This window comes from Impatiens glandulifera, chromosome 9 (assembly GCF_907164915.1).
Source record: "Impatiens glandulifera chromosome 9, dImpGla2.1, whole genome shotgun sequence".
Taxonomy (NCBI): Eukaryota; Viridiplantae; Streptophyta; class Magnoliopsida; order Ericales; family Balsaminaceae; genus Impatiens; species Impatiens glandulifera.
The window spans coordinates 12,222,660-12,239,898 of NC_061870.1; the positions used below are offsets into that span (position 1 = coordinate 12,222,660).

At 34.4% G+C, this 17,239-nt stretch overlaps 1 protein-coding gene across 1 annotated transcript; it reads right to left on the minus strand.

Annotated features, from left to right (window-relative positions):
• Window positions 1–1,833: 1,833 nt before the first annotated feature.
• LOC124914203 (protein PHOTOPERIOD-INDEPENDENT EARLY FLOWERING 1) lies at window positions 1,834–16,104 on the minus strand. The gene is made up of 22 exons (XM_047454702.1): window positions 15,983–16,104; window positions 15,700–15,794; window positions 14,392–14,472; window positions 13,978–14,085; window positions 13,755–13,835; window positions 13,587–13,675; window positions 13,309–13,460; window positions 13,160–13,221; window positions 12,406–12,541; window positions 12,108–12,182; window positions 11,900–11,974; window positions 11,767–11,834; window positions 11,564–11,683; window positions 10,732–10,770; window positions 10,263–10,331; window positions 10,058–10,120; window positions 6,923–9,980; window positions 6,696–6,760; window positions 6,546–6,616; window positions 4,908–5,703; window positions 3,605–4,101; window positions 1,834–2,682 (listed from the first exon to the last, which is right to left on the minus strand). The coding sequence occupies exons 2-22, from the start codon at window positions 15,757–15,759 to the stop codon at window positions 2,286–2,288; spliced, it is 6,162 nt and encodes a 2,053-aa protein (XP_047310658.1). The 5' UTR covers window positions 15,760–15,794; window positions 15,983–16,104; the 3' UTR covers window positions 1,834–2,285.
• Between the last annotated feature and the right edge of the window lie 1,135 nt (window positions 16,105–17,239).

The window sequence follows — 17,239 nt, forward strand, 5'->3', positions numbered from 1 at the left end:
CCTCGTGAGAATCATGACACATTGAACACTATTTATGAATAATCACCTTGTTTGTGAAACTGTTTCCTTAGTTAGCCCAAAAAATTTCTTCAAGCCTTCCAAAAAAAATATTATCTAGCATTTGGAACACATGGTGTTGATCATAACTGTTTTTCTTCTTTTTAGAAAGTTAGTACTAGGAAGATTTGAAGATGCATCATGATAAGTGTAAGGTAGGATATATTAGTAGTAGTATAAGGGTAATACAGAATTAGTAGTGGTACAAGTGTAGCATGATAATTAGCAAAGTAAGTTAGTGGGTTAGTTTATAAACAGTAAAACTAAATCATCTCCTTGAAAAGCTTAAGCCATTCTCCACATTTACTGCTGACTTAACTAAGTTTTCCATTACCTTGTCAAATGATTTCATCAGATTGGGCATAAAAGAATGCCTAGCATTTTCTCAATTTCTAGACAATCTAACTCTTTCAATAGATTGATGAGGATAAATGAGAAGATGATGCCAAACCGATATATATACTTAGAAAGCATAATTGATAACCAAACTATATTGTACTTGAGAGAAACATAAGTATATTATAAGATTCACAAACTAAATTTGAGCAAATTTTGGACAATCACATTCAACTTGATCATAAATTTGTTCAAGTCCAATTTAAGAACCAAATCACCTTTCTTCCTGTCACTTCATGATCCAAAATAATATTATCTTAGAGCACCTAATCAAGATAGCTCATATAAATCACTTTGATTATTTGATTGAAGTAAGAGTCATTGCAATGAGATATCCTCCAAGAAATAAAACACCTGGACTAAAAAACTTTATTTATTAGTTTTGAAATGATTTTGCAGGCAAAATTACAGCCACCAAACAGCATTTGCAACAACCATTTCAAGCCTTCTTTTACCATTCTACCCTACCCTCTATAATTGAATCTTTAGTAAGCTTGCATCCTTTATGAGATCAATCAACTAACCATCATTCAACATAAGCATTAAATTTGCTTCCCTCCTTGAACTAAATCTCCTATTTTGCCTCATATCACCAACATTACTAAAAGTCATCATAGGAAAACAATGGTTTAACAACTTGACTTGCCAAGTTATTTATAATCTGCCACAAACCTTGTCTATAAATCAATCAAATTAGATTTTCACATGAACAATACCACCACTTAACACTTGTCAAAGTGAAGCGTACTACATCCAAGATAGATCAATAGTAAGAGTCTTAAGGTTTAAGTTTTTTTCTCACTGAAAGCACCTTCAATGAAGTGGGATGTCACTCCTCTCCAAATATAGAAAATGAAGGCTCCTAAAAAAGATTACAATATTGAAACATCAACGAATAATGCTTAATAAACATGGATCTTAAGAACTTCTTACTAATGAAAGATTCCAAAATTAATGTGAGGTTACAATATTCTTTCACACTTCCATATTTACACTATTAACATAATTTGATGTTAAACTATAAAACCTAATCTTATATCACGAAATGAATTGTGGCAATGGATCCAGTGGAAGGCACAATTTGACTGGAAAGCTAATTAATCCCAGCTTGTATGTGGTCAACAAACCAAAACCTATTTCCAACTCTTAAAACTGCAATAGAAATTTCAATAAAATAAATTCTCAGCAACACCATTACAGCCATCCTACAAAGAAGAGTATCTATCACCTCATACTAGCAAAAGTATAAGGAAAGACAATGCCAGCTTAAGTCATGGGCCTAATTTCAATCAGGGTCTCTTCTATCTAGTTTTCCATGTTCTTATCCCACTTGCTAAAAAATGAATAATTGGCAATAGAATTTAAGAAATAGTAAAGAAATAAATAAAAACTATGGAAACAATTTCATTACTACTATGATTCCATCCCATCATAACTCAACCTTTGAATGTGCAAAAACATTCTAGCATCGAGAAGAGTTTAGTTTCGGCACTTTTTTTATGTTCCCATCTTATATACGAAGGAGATGGGGGTATAAAAATAAAGATTGAATCAGTTTCTAAATCCTAAAAAGTTATACCCATTTTCCTTTAAAGCAATTTAATGACAAAGCTTTAATAGGGATTTCATGTATTTTGTTCTCTCCATTTCCTTCTTTGTGCCGAAACAAGGCAAGTTAAAACAGCTGATTTTTGTATCCCCCAACCCCCCCTGAAATTCCGAGAGCACAGGCAAAGTTCAGTCCTGAACCCTCCCTCATTTCTTGATGCTTTGAAATCCACTCGACACCGTCAGGACAGTGAAAGTGCGTTTGGACTCCCAATCTGAACTTATCACCCAATATCCGCGAATTCAGGTAACGATGAATAATCCTCTAGTCCAGTGATGAAGCCCGGGTCATAGGACTGTTGAATCCAATCAGTTCCATCTAATAAACTCACACTGACATCATCCTGGTCATAAAAGTAGTTATTAATATATAGAGCGTCAATGTCATGCATTTCTACAAATGGGTCGAGAGGGGGCATCCGATCAAATCTCTCATGATGAATGTCTGGGGGCACTACTGACGGTGAATCAATAAGGTCCAACGCTTTTCTCAATTTGGATTTGGAAGGCTTGCCTAATGGGGATTTTAAGGGCGTTCGATGCTTCAAATCGCCTGTTTGGGATGCTGAGAAGATAGAATTAGAACATACGCCCCCTTCCAATGTTATGAACGGTACATGCCTACAAGGATGGGAGAAAAGTTAGTTTACTGTCTATCAAATAAATTTATAGAGTTCAAGCAAAGAAGTATGAAAAAATATAGGTTGTCTCAACATGATACATCTGTTACCAAGCTTTCTGTTACATATAGCGTACATAAATAAATTGAAGTATGAGAAATCAAAGCAATAAGATGCATATGATGTAATCACTCTAACAAAATCTTAGGAAAGGAAACTAATAATAAGTTGAAACAACAAAACTTAAATAATGCTTCTTCTAGAAAATAATCCCATTATATATGATTGAACAATTGTGTAACTGTTCAATCCATACTCGTACCACCATTTCACTGGATACAAATATTATTATAGGGAATTTGAGGAGTGAGCCAGTGATATATAGTTGGCCAGAAGACTGCATTGCTTTTTGTTGAAAAAGTAGATGTAAAGTGCAATAAATGTGCATTGAAAAGTTATTGGTGTGATTAAATATAAGATTGGCATAGGTGTTGCATAAAATTGGACAAGGGTGAATGGAAATTTGCACATAAAATGAAGAAACTTAACAGTAGTGCCATATATGACTCGAAAGAAATAGTATCTGGGTTGTTTACATAAATTAACATAGTGGGAAATATTTAAAGGAGTCATTCTAGATAACAGTCCAATTGATGGAAGTCAAAGTAGTGTTGCATCTTGTTCTATTGTTCAACAGCTTTTCTCTTTGTTCAAATGGGTCAACTTTATATTAGAAAGGTTTGTGAATGTTAGGTGTGCTCATTACAAGAAAAGGGAAAAAAAATTAAAAGGATCAAAATAATCCCATACTGTGCAAATTTCTCATTTCTACTTATTAATTTACTGTCAATCAGAACACAGTCATTAACACCGTAGAAAATCAATCAAAGAAAATCATCATTCTCAATGATAAAATCATATACCTAAATTGGTTCTCAGCAGAATTATGTGATGATTTGATGTTCTTGGTTGCTTCCAAAAGAATACTCGATGGAGATGACTCTGGGCCACGTATAAGAACATGTACCATGGAAGGTAAGAGACTTGTCGATTCATCTTGTTCTTCCTGCATTTCCAACGTGAGCTCCAACTGATCAACACAAGTAGTAGATTCCTCAGTCCTATTCAAAATATCGCCATCTCCATGCCTACTATTAGCCCCATCTAAAGCAGCAGCAACTAACCTACTGCTATGTTTTAGATCAGTGAACTTCATCGATTCAATATGCTCTCTTCCGTGATTCAGATCAATTTGGAAACCATGCCTTCCACCAGTATAAAAGCCATTTCTATGAGATGATGAATGTCGATGATATTTGCTCTTCCATACAGATGAAAGAACTGCAAGGAAATGCTTCTGAAGGAGTGGTTCATTATCCGGCAACTCAGTGGTGATATCTGACAGTATCCGCGCATTGTCCTAGCATTAAGAAGCATTTTAATCTCAGAAAAACTTACACAATGCCGAAAATAAATAAAATGCCTCCGAAAGAGACTTTAAGTATCAGGGTCCTAATGTGCAACTCCAGTATGAAAATTCACATTACTCAACCACAAACAAGTCAATGAGAAACCATCCAAAGCATCTTTTCTATGAAAAAAGGAAATGAACAAGCCCCATGGAGCCATTGAAGGTTGCTATTTTGGCTGACTATGCCAAGATAAGTGATCTAGTAAGTATCATACAACATGCTTTGTTACTATTTTGTCAAGAACAGTAAGAGCATTTAATACCTTCGATGTGAGGGAAGTACAGGAAACTTTGACAGTGTTTGATAAACAGTTGATCGCTTAATCAAAATAGTTAAGTTCTCATTTGAATAATTATTCTCTAAAATCACTTAACTATTTAGATTCAGCTCAAATTAAGCTAAAAAGTCAAGCTACATAGTCTAGTTTAATTCGATAAAGTCGTAACTTAACTCAGTAATGTAGTAAGAGTGTATAAACAACGACTTAAACCCCATAAATAAATCCAATTACGTTATTACAAGGGTAAAATAATCTTTTATGTTTTTCCATCATTAGTTCCACATTTTATCAAATCAACTTACCGATCATGTACTTTTAAATTCAGATATTTTCATTTTGTTTTTTCAGCCTTTATTTTTTCATACATTTAATTGATTTGGCACTTAAAATTCAGTATCCAGTATTCAACACTTATAATTGTCTCAATGTTCACATGTTTATTAAGGATTAACGGCTACAATTGATAAACCTTACCTCTGTAACTCTAAGAATTGATTTCGCAGGGCCTGTATTACCAGATTTCTCATTGTTCACATTGTCAGCCACAGACAAGATATGGCGTTGAACGAGTTCTCTAAATCTCTCACAACAGTGAACAGGATGGCGAAATCTTCCCCTATAAAATCCTCCAGCTGTCATTCCATACAAAATTTCACTTGCTAAACACCACTGAGGACCGTATTCATCAACAATGGAACACAGTACAGAATCCTCTTGGGGCATCCAGAGATCCGGGGATGGGAAGCAATCTCTGGACCAAATGTTTTTCCGTTTCAATTTTTCTTGCCTAATTATCCAGACACGCTTTACAGGCATGAACGTTATGGAGACCTTTCCTCCCATTCTGCTCTTGCTTGCTGTTGGCTTTTGATCAACATCAATAGCACTCTCACAGGATTTGGCATTTTTTGGTTTATCAAGTTGTTTTAAAACCGGTTCAGTATCTGATGCAAGGGAACAAATTTCAGGAGTTTTCTTGAGTTTCTTGGACTTACTTGAACTCGGTTGTGCATCACCACAAGTACCTATTTTACGTTTCTTCTCCATATTTGAATTTGGCGATATAATTTCTGGTGAAGCCACGCCATCATAAGAGGTTACATCAGCAACATCATCATCCGTAGATATGGTATCCATAGATGTGTCTTGTGGAAGCTCATCCTTCACAGCTTGGATCTCATGAACTAGAGTACTTTTCTTCAGAGATTTAAATTTTGGTTTTCTAGGCCTCTTTCTTGACTTGGGTTTTGAAATTGTCATGGGAACATTCCTGCCAATAGAACAGAATCAACAAAGGCTTTCAGTAATGCAACATTCTAACATCACAAAGAATCTGTTTAATTATTCAACCTGCGCAGTTCATGTTGCTCATTTCCTAAAGATGTTATTGATGTCATTATCTTCCCACACTACATTTAAAATCCCATACTAAACAAGATATGAAGCTTATATTGCTTCAAGAAATAAGATTCCCTGTGGTTTAACAGGTAAAATTGGCTCATCTATGGTTTGTTATGATTGGACATTAGATTATTTAAGGTTTGTATGGACTGTGAATGGTTGTTTGATGTTCATATTGTGACCTCTCTTCCTTCTTTTGTGCTATTGCAGCTAACTCACACTATCAATTTCTTTGATTTTGTATTTTCGGACTCTTTAAGTTTATCTTTTGAAGGACCAGATAGTATCGTTTTTGTTTGCAATTTGTATATATATTTTTGTTGTGCTTAAACGACAACGTATTAAGACGTATGAATAATTCTTTTTGTCCAAAATGAACCCTCAAAGGAATATAAATTTAAAAAGAAAAAGGAAGATTGATAACTTTATATTATAATGTATTTCCAAGGAAACGAGACAGACTTATTATTGGTTAGCTAAGTCTTAGAACAACCTGGCAAAAAAAAAATAAAGTCGTAGCACAACTTAGCAAAAAATAAATAAAGTCATAGCACAAATCAACTCAAGCATTGTACATAAAAAACCTGAAGTGCCACATTACAACTTTCACTTTCTTAAAGAATGTTGAGGGGAAAATGAACATCAATAGTTGAAATATCATGGAAGTCCCAAGACATAATGCCAGAAGTTAGATTAGAAGCATTGACTTACTTTTTAGAATCAGAATCTTCATTTTCCATGCGTTCCTTCTCTTTAGCTTCATTTTCAAGATCTTCCAACAACTATTCAGATAAAGTGGAATGCAATTTAGCAAGTTACATGAAACATTGAGAAACAACACTACAAGATGATTTCACTGACCTGATTTTGTGTCAATATCTCAACCTGTTGTCTGTATGCCTTGGTGGCAAATTCTGCATCCCATTCTGATAGATGAAGTTCATATGTTAATAAAAATTTGTCAAGTCAAGCAGCATTTATGCTATGTTAAGCTGTGAAGACTATAAACTCATTCTGTAATTGTTTCCAAAGTTGAGATAATAGTGAGTGCATCATCTAAAACAAGATCCTGAAATCAAATTACTTACTTTCATAAACAAGTGGTTGTTCCTCGTCGTCAATCTCAGCTTCCATCTCTTCTTTTAACCTATCAAGGCGATCAAGCTCCCATTCTCTCTCTTCAAATCTAATTTCAGATTCTATTGCCTCTTTGTTTATGATAGGGTCCCATAACTCAAGAAAACGTACAGCGTAACGATCAATAGGCCGCAACTGACTCTCTAACGATAAAATTGCCTGCTCTGCTGTTGCTGCAGCTGCAGCCATTTCTTTAACATCAGCCAGCATATCAGCATCATCATCCTTTACAACCAAAGTGAGAGCTCTCTCTTCTCTAAGATTGTTTTCTCTATTTTCCTCATTATCTTTGTATGAAGCTGTAAGCAAACCATCTAGATCAATAGCCTCTTCTGCCTTTGTTTCATCCTCATTTATCAACTCATCATCCTCCAACTTTCCTATAGCCTCCTCAGTAAACTCCTGGTTATCCACAGCCTCTTCTTGTTCAACTTTCTTTAGTGCCATGTAATCTGCTTCGTCTTCTGCATTCATTAAAGCAGCTTCTAAATCATCGTGAGACACAGGAATTTCAGATCCATCATTGTCCTTCTTCTCCTTTTGCATGCTCTTAACTGTTCGATGACCACTAAACAATTCCATGGGATCCAGTTTCTTGAAAAATTCAGTATTGTAGCTTCCACTCTGAATAACCAAATCATCTAAAGCGCGTTTTTGATTGGCCTTCTTTAAAATATTCTCTTCTATAGTGCTTTGACTAATTAATCGATAAATATGTACTTCACGTGTCTGACCTATTCGGTGGCAACGATCTTGAGCTTGTTGATCCATTGCAGGATTCCAATCACTATCATAAAAGATAACTGTATCTGCCCCAACCAAGTTAATACCAACACCACCACTGCGGGTTGAAAGTATAAAAAGGAAATACTTAGGATTTGTATTAAACCGCTGCATCAACGTCTGCCTCTCTTCGGGCTGGGTTGAACCATCTAAGCGCATATATGTATAACCATACAAATTTATAAAAGCCTCCAAAATGTCGAGCATCTTTGTCATCTGAGTAAATATTAGCGCTCGATGACCTTCTGATTTCAATCTTCTGAGTAGAACAGCTAGTTCTTGCAGCTTACCGCAATCAAACTGTATAAGCCGACGGTCTGGAAAATATAACTGTCTCCTAACAATTGCAGGGCGAAATGGAGTTAAAAGGGGCGAAAAAAATCTTGTACACCTCTCTTTGAAAGTCGGGGAAAGAAATGCTGAACTACTACCACTCTTGCTGCACCAGCAATGAGGTGTTGAGGCACGTGCAGCTGGAATTGCAAACATAAATGATTCAACTTGATCAATCATTGACTGCATACGTTCAACTGGTGATAGAACAGCATTTGCAAACATTGAGGAGTTCATGTAGCTTCTCTCATGTTGAACGCCAGAAATAGGATGCCCAATCATGACAAGATCTCGTAAGGATGTTGAGTATATTGGCTTCCTCTTACACCTTAAGGAATTCCACCATGCAACAGATGCTGCACGTTCCTTTGCTTCTCTAAGTCTCTCTTCTAAAATTGCCTTTTGAATCTCCTCAAAAATGTTAGTTCTGAAAGATTTTGAATTCTTGTACAAAGGCTTGAGCTCTTCGAGAATATCGTGACCTGCACGACCCTCGATTAAGCTAGAAGGGGTAGCAATGGATTGAACTTCACCACTCTCCCAAGAAGTCATGCTAAAATCTAGATGAGTAAATAAAAATCCAAAGCCCTGAAGATCAACCTCAGAGAGTGGTTTAGGAGTAAGAACTGAACACACCAAAGAACTTAGTTGCATGTTAATGCCATCCATATCGAAAGAACTAACAATTGGTCGACCTTCGAAAAGATCGGGATGATTACAAACTTTGCGGAGCTGCATTATAACACTAATCATCCCAAAAAAATTAGCACTTGCTAAAGTAGCCTGCGTCTCAGAACTAGCAATAAAGTCTTCATATAGATTGCGCTGCCGCCTTGACAATCTACAATTTATAACATGCTCAATTTTCATAGGAAGTTGTTTCTCCACATCTCTTTTCATACGACGGAGAATAAATGGACGGAGGACATTATGCAAACGGTCAATAACTTCCTTGTTTATTTTTTCTTGTCCCTCTACCATTCCAGATATTGGATTACAGAACCAGTCCTTAAACTCTTGATGAGACTGGAAAACGTGTGGCATCAAAAAATGCATCAGAGACCAGAGCTCCATAAGATCGTTTTGCAATGGCGTACCAGTCAAGAGAATTCGCCGCTTGGAGTTGAAATTAAGAAGGGTTTGCCATCTTTGTGACTTCCAGTTCTTAATCAGATGAGCTTCATCCAAAATCAAATATTTCCATTTTTTCCGCTTGAAAATCTTCGAGTCCTGTATAACTAGCCTGTATGTTGTTATGCACACGTGGAAAGAGTTCAGCTTCATCCAACCTTGCCTTTTGAATTTCCGTTCTTTGGCACTTCCAAAGTACGTTAATATTTTAAAAGCAGGACACCACTTGAGAAATTCTGTTTCCCAGTTCAGCATGACACTTGTAGGAACAACAATGAGATGTGGGCCCCATATACCCTTTTCACAAGCAAGGTGCGCAAGCAAAGCAATTGTCATAATTGTCTTACCCAAGCCCATTTCATCAGCTAAAATTCCATTCAGTCGTTTCATATACATCGTAACAAGCCAGTCCAATCCAATATGTTGATATTCACGAAGAGGGTACTTCAGAAAAAAAGGCAGTTTTGTACGCACTTTAGTTGTTGAGAATGTATTGCCAGTTGGTTGAGCAGATCTTGCAGCAGCTGCTGCATCAGCAATCATATTCTCGTTTTCCATTTTTTCTCCTACTAAATCTGTTTCCACTTCTTCCTGGTCAGTAGAAGCAAGAACAATTTCAAGTTTGCCATGTTCATCTGGTGAATCATGGACGGAACATTGATCTACTTGTTCTATGCCAGTCTCCAACGGGGGATCCAGTAAGTCTTCAGAAGATGAATCATATAATGAGGAGTGCTCAGAATCTTCATCCATTGCAGACTCCTGATATATACCAAAAACAGAAGTCAGAACAAAAAGGGGAATATCAGATTACTAAATGGAAGTACAACACAACATACCTCTCTATACCTTGCAAGCAAGTCTTCCAAAGGAATTTCACTTTCCAGCTGAAGTAAAGAAATCTGAAAATAGTAGCTCAACTTAGAGTTGCTATATGAATACTTCTAAAACAAAGATATAAAGCCGGAAGGAGCCTAACAATCAATTCTACATTAGTTTGGAATGTGCCTTTTAATCTGGAAACAAAGAAGAACAGTTGCTTACTTCATCAACAGGATTAACTGCTTCATTCTTTTCCTGATGTTCTTCCTCCGAAAGAGTTGTCTCATCATCCTGAAGATAAACATGACAGAATAGACTGATTAACTGAATAGCTGGATTGAATAAAGCATCAATTTACCAAAAAGAACAAAATTGGGTTTAGCATGAGTTTTCATATCACCAAGGTTTCCGTATTCATTGGGTTTATCTCACATGTATCAAAACACCAATAAAAATAAACTTACGACTTTATTTCAAACCCAGACTAAGGAAGGGTAAATAAAGAAAAATATGAAAGCAACTTCAGAAAATACAAACGCTTTTCATGTCATATCACATCCTCAACGCCACAACTGCTAGTTGACCATTCAAAGGAAAACAACCCTCATAAAACTCTACACCAAATCAGAAGAAACTAAACAGATACAGAAATCACTTTTTTGTGCAAGCTTATAATAAAAGGAATGCATACCTTGTCTTCTATAGCACCGAGAACGAAATCATCATCCTCCTACAATATTACAAGTTAAGACAGCATTATCAAGCTACGAAAGTTAGTTCATTTAATTACATTAACACTGAATCACACCAATAGACTAGCCATTATCTAAATCAACAGATCTTCTATTGTATTATGTTTTTTTTGTATTCTACCATATATGTTAACTATAAGTGTAAATGTTTAAATTCTGAGGCAGTCCAACAACATATTGATTCCTAAAATGCTCTCCATAAGTTAATTTTCTTACTTAGAGCTAAAACAAAGATAATCAATATCTCTCATATCAGCATCTCATTTACTCAAAATAAGTGAAATTACATATCAAGTACTAAGTTTTAATACAAGTTGCCCCTCAAGACACAAGTATCACAATAATGGAACCCCTCAAGACACAAGTATCACAATAATGGAACCCCTCAAGGATAAATGAATGATTGACTAGTGTACATTCATGTCATCCCTCTAAGTTCTGCATTCCATAATCTTTGTCACTATGCAAAGCTCAATGAACATGATGAATGATATTTAATAATTTTATAGCTACTAGACAGGGAAAATGAAAGTGGGTAAACATACAACAGTAAGAGTCAAGGATATTCAGTCATTTGTTAAGAACTTAGGATTTAAGGGACATTCAGATACCTATAAGCGTAGAAAGGACACCAACAACAGTAAGAATAATCTTAATCCACAAGAAACGTCTCAATAAGTTCATAGAGAGATGGTTTTACTAATACTGTTATTTCTCATAACACTAGTATACGGAAGGAAACAAACAAAAAGTGACTGAATACAAACAAACCTGTTCATCGTGAAAGTCATATAGACCACGAATCTTTTTTGACTTTTGTGAATCCTTGGAGGTGCTCCCTAATTTACTGAACTTTATTTTTGATGTAGGTAAGATACCATTACTATTTCCCTGAGAGAAAGAAAGAACTTGTGGTTATCTAGCAGCACTAGCTCGAACAAGTGAGGTGGTTAATGCAAACACATACAACTTACACAACAACCAAAGACGTCAGAACTTTCAACGCCATCAATATCTTGGAGGGTATCGGACTCATTTTTTTCTGCATGGTTGTTCAGCATCATCTCAAAGGCAAACAATCAAGATATTGTAATGAAAGTAACTTACTCTTTCCATTAACACTAGCCAATATAGTTGGTCCAGCTTCAACGTTATCAACAGCTATATCGCTCTCTCTTCTACCTGAAAAAAGTTGCAAACCCAGTCAATAAGGGTAAAAATAAGCTGTATCTATGAAAATCTGCATATATTGTTAAGTGTTATTGTGTTTGATAAATATAACCAAACAATCAAGATTATAAAGAAAATAACTTACTCTTTCCATTATCATTAGCCAATATAGTTGGTCCAGCTTCAAGGTTATCAACAGCTATATCGCTCTCTCGTCTACCTGAAAAAGTTACAAACCCAGTCAATAAGGGTAAAAATACGCTGTATCTATGAAAATTTGCAACATAATAAACGGCTATATCTTGTTAAGGGTTATATTATGTTTGATAAATATAACCAAAAAACCTATGAACATAATAAACAACAGAAGCTTTAACACAATATTAAGAAAAGTTCATGATGATAGGAAATGCTAATTTGTAGATCAAATCCAATACATTTACCTTCTTCCACATTATAACGCTTTAATAACTCTTCAAGAGGCATTTCTACTTCATTCTGCAAAGCCTCCAGCTCTTCTTTCCTTTCCTCCTCTGTTATTAGAGCTTCATCCTCTTCAAGGGTGTGCCAATCATCTTCCTAAAGAAAACAAAAATACAATCATGAGAGTAAAATCCCATACTTGATCAGAATAATAAAAACAATATAACGTGTGTTCCACAGATTTAATGACTTCAGTTAACAACTGATATAGAGCACAAGTATAAAGGAGAATTCTTGATCTAGTTAGGATTTGGCAACACTACAGAATGAAGACATAGCATAAAAAAATACAAGAGGATCACTAGATTAATGTAAGAAATAATAAAATTGTTTGCATGTCATACCAATATGAATATATACTTAGCTATAGGCCTGCCAACACTAAACCTCAAACAAGAAAGAACATAACAAGCTCAATTAAGCTTGGACTTCCTTGGATCCTATTTGATTAAGTACTTATTGTACTCGTGAATAGTTATGCAGAAGAAAACTGTCTAAACCTTCCTTTTAAGGTTGGGGACCATGAGAAGGTAACCAATATGGTCTGCAGATCTTCAATCCTACAAACATATGGCAGAGTGCATATAACCTTCCTTTTCAGGTTTGACAAGGATCACACCCACACATTCCGTAAATAAAAACTCAATTGAAGAGAAAATAAAATATATGAGCATGCAAAAAAAGTGGCTGTCATTTCAAAGAATATGTACTCACGATTTCATCCTCAGATAGTGCATGAAAATCCTCATCAACCTTTACATCATCTTCCTGAGATCCTGTGGAAAGAAGATAATGAACACAACAAATATACTTTTCAATAAAAATTTAGAAGAGATAAACCATTGATGACATTTCATTCTTACCAAGATTTACTTTATCCATGGAATCCCTTCCATGGATAGTGTGGTCTTCTATTTTAGGTTGACTACTAGATTGCGGTTCATGAGCATCAGAGTGTGGATTACCAATTATACATGGAGGATACACAAGGTTTTCTGCTAGCATTGTCGAATACCTGATTTTTATAGTTTCATAAAGCAAGAAATTAATCTCCCTCTCATGAAAGGATAACATCAGCATACAAAATATTTTTTGATTAATCATTTTTTTTCAAAATTTCTTTCAATAAAAGGTGATGCACCTTTCAGTTTGGCCCAAAAGAAACTCAAGTTGTTTGTCTAGGGTTTTTTTCTTTTTCTCATCAACTGCTAGCTGGTGTTTGTAAAGAACCTGAAACAACATCAGATGAAGAAGGGCTCTATTATGGATACACAAGAAAGGTCATGCCTACGCCATTATAAATCCTTACCAGCTTCTCGATTTTCGTCCAAAACTTCTTAACATCCTTAGAAATATTAAGTGCAACTTTCCTTAGCCGTTGCTCTTCCTCCTAAACATTGCGATGGTAACAAACATTTCTTTTTTTCAGTAATGGACAAGTTAGACCCTGAAAATGGCAGATAAAGTGTAGAAGGGTATTCCCAGCTTTTATATTGCAAATGCTCTCATAAACTAGGTTCAGAAAAGTAAACCTTTGCTTTCTTCTCTCCACGCGTCGCTTGATCCAACATTCCCCTGCTCGCTCTAAGAGCAACCTTCTTTGCCTGAACCAATTTCCATTTTCTCTCTGACTCGAAGTCCTGAAAATAATGACTAGACAAGTAAGTACAACTGGGTAGTGACTCTAACCCATATCTGAGTTTAGGGTAGTAACTGGAAAAAGTACATTTGGTTATTAACTATTATTTAAGAAAAGGATGCTATAGCCACTACAACAGAATCTTTCTTGGTTAGAAGAGAAATTACAAATCCCTCATATGCCTAGTTGTTGGCTATGACAAGATTTTTTACTAAAAAGAAAAGACAGTTCCTTCACTATATAAACATAAAGAAGTAATAGCAAGCCACATTGATTTCCCTGAGAATCTCTAGATATATGGTATCACCTTTGACAACCAAACCATCTCTTCCAAAACATGATCCCAGTGTGTTTTAGGTCGTCGAGGTTCTTTGCAAGCTTCAAGGGCCTATATCAGTAAAGTACATCAATTAGATACAATAATATCAGAACATGTACATTCCTTTAACAACAAACAGTTAAACAACGTAAAAGCATTTTCCATTGCAAAATTAGAAATGATAAATGAAAATCTAACAAAAATGTTGTTGTTGATATAATACATTAAAAACTCCATACACCAAGTAAATGGAAATCTGTTGTGAAAGTGAGCATTACAACTAATTTCAAAGTAAAAATATTAAGCTGAACTGCTGAAGAGAAAATGTGGTTTAAACTTCAAAGGACTTTGTCAAGATGCGATATGCTTGCTAAACATGATCAACCCATCAATTCCAGCAGCAGCAAACAGAAATCAAAGTAATTTTGCTTTGTAATGCAGAACACAACTTGGTGAAAAAAACAGCTTATGAACCTCTGAGAAATAATGAAATGCTAACACTCATGTAGATTTGTAGAACAATTCAACTTAATAATGAAGGAAGCTGCAGTCTAGGTCTCAATATCAAGATTATAGGAAGTGGAAAAGTAGTTACATATAGTCCAAACAGTAACGCAGCATAAACAAATCCAGTATACACTGCTTGATATCCCAACACAAGAAATGGAATGCAAGCCTATCATGCCCTAATCCAAAAGCGAAGACAATAACATACAAATTTTAATATGAAGCTGAAATAATTTTCACTCTGGATTAAGAACCACAAATCAACTAATTTTTCTTTCAGTTTTCATCTCAGGTCAGAATGGACAGCTCTGTCGTGTCGACTAGACCTGCCATGATTCCTACTTATGCCATCAAACATATTAAAACCAATTGTCCTGTTCATAAATTGGTGATAGACTCGTAATCTGAGGTGTAGCCCTTCATAAAACAAAGACCCAACATCAATCTACACTTTGATTCAACAATCTAAATTTTAAATGAAACAACATTCATGATGTCTGCTCATTTTCCCCTTATAAGGTTATTTTAGCTTTGCCTACATCTGAAAACCTTGATTACTAATATTACTACAATAACATGCAGCAAGTCAGTCGTAACATGCAACCGGGGAACTCAACCAGCTAACACGTTCACCCAAAAAAAGGAAATAGAGAGAAAGAGAAGGAAAGGAAAGTGATCGTTTCTCCCAGTTTGTAACCCTTGCTATCCAGAATTAGAGGAGAAATCAAATACAAGTCATTAAACAAGTGAAAAACATAATGGACGATTAAATGAGAGAAAAAATGTTACCTTTTGCCGTTTAACCCTTGTTTCATGATCAGCCTTGGGCCTCGGACCTTTTGTGGACATGATTATGCTGAAAATGCTATCTCATAACGTAACACCTATGAGAAGCAGCTCAAGTAGTCGTAAGAATTAAGAAATCCGCAGCAATAGACAGAGGGTGATGGTAAAGATACAACTAGAAAGTTGAGGTCTTAGGGTTTGTTGTTGAAAAGTATTGCATTTCTTCAAAATCCGTGCATTTTGTAACTTGGTAAAATGAAAAACTAGACTCGTAGATCTAACTCACCGGAGCAGATTGAAAGGGGAAAACCAGTCGCCGTTATCGCCAGGAAGTCGGCGGTGTGATTTCTCTTCTTGTCCTTTTTTTTCTCGCGTGGATTGTGATCTGTGTAGTTCGGTCTCCAGAATTTGGCCCAACATGCAGAAAATTCTCAACAGTCCAATTTAAATATAAAAACAAAGCCCAAAATAATAAACACATGGACTTCCGTGTATTTTGAAATTTTTAGGTAACCAAATATTATTATTATATTTTTTAAATATTTTGATACCCCTTTATAATGTATTGTAATATTTATTTATTAAACTTTTATCAGTAAAATATTAATTTGATTTAATGAGTATAATTTAATGATAAGAAGTTAATTAAGTAAGATTATGAAAATGAAAAATTATGATGACCTAATTTAAGAAATAAATTTTTGAACAGAAGCTGGAACTATCTTGAACTGAACTTGGATATTTGAAAAAACATTAGTGAATAAAAAAAGAAAAATTAGATAGGTAAGAAATCGGTTCGACCAATGGATAAGTAGAATCCTATAACATCCTTCTTTTAATAAAAAGTTGATATAGGTTATACAACTATTTAGTGTGGTTCTAACTAAAAAAATCATATTAAACCTATGTAGTTCGATTATATTTTTATTTCACATCACAAAATATTATATTAATAAAAATAACCAGCTAAAGTGTTGCATGATCATAGACAAAAAGTTATGATAAATAGAAAAAAAAAATTGATAAAAAATCTTAAATACTAAATTTGGACAAATATACTAAATAAAATATAAAATGTAATAAATAATTAATTAAAAGTTACACAATTATAATGTTTTATAAAATATAAAAAATAATCTAACATAAACTTTGCATAAGATATATTGTTTAAAAATAAAATTGCATAGGAAAATTGTATCTTTAAGACCTTTATTTCTTAATAAAAAAAATAGTAATGGTATACAATACCTCGGTATACAACTATTATTTATAAGTTATTATCATTTGTATAAATAAACGTGTAATTTAAAATAATAATAAAATAAGTATAGTTATATGAAATAGATATTTTAATATTGACTAAACATATTTAAATATTATAATTAATTAAAAAAATTATATTCATATTTATTATCAAAACATAAATAAATTAACATGATATAGCTGAATACTTGAAAAAAATAAAAAATAACATTAAAAAGAATCTTTAATAAAGAGAGGTGTATATCATAAAATATCGAAGTGTTATTTCAACCCCTTTTAT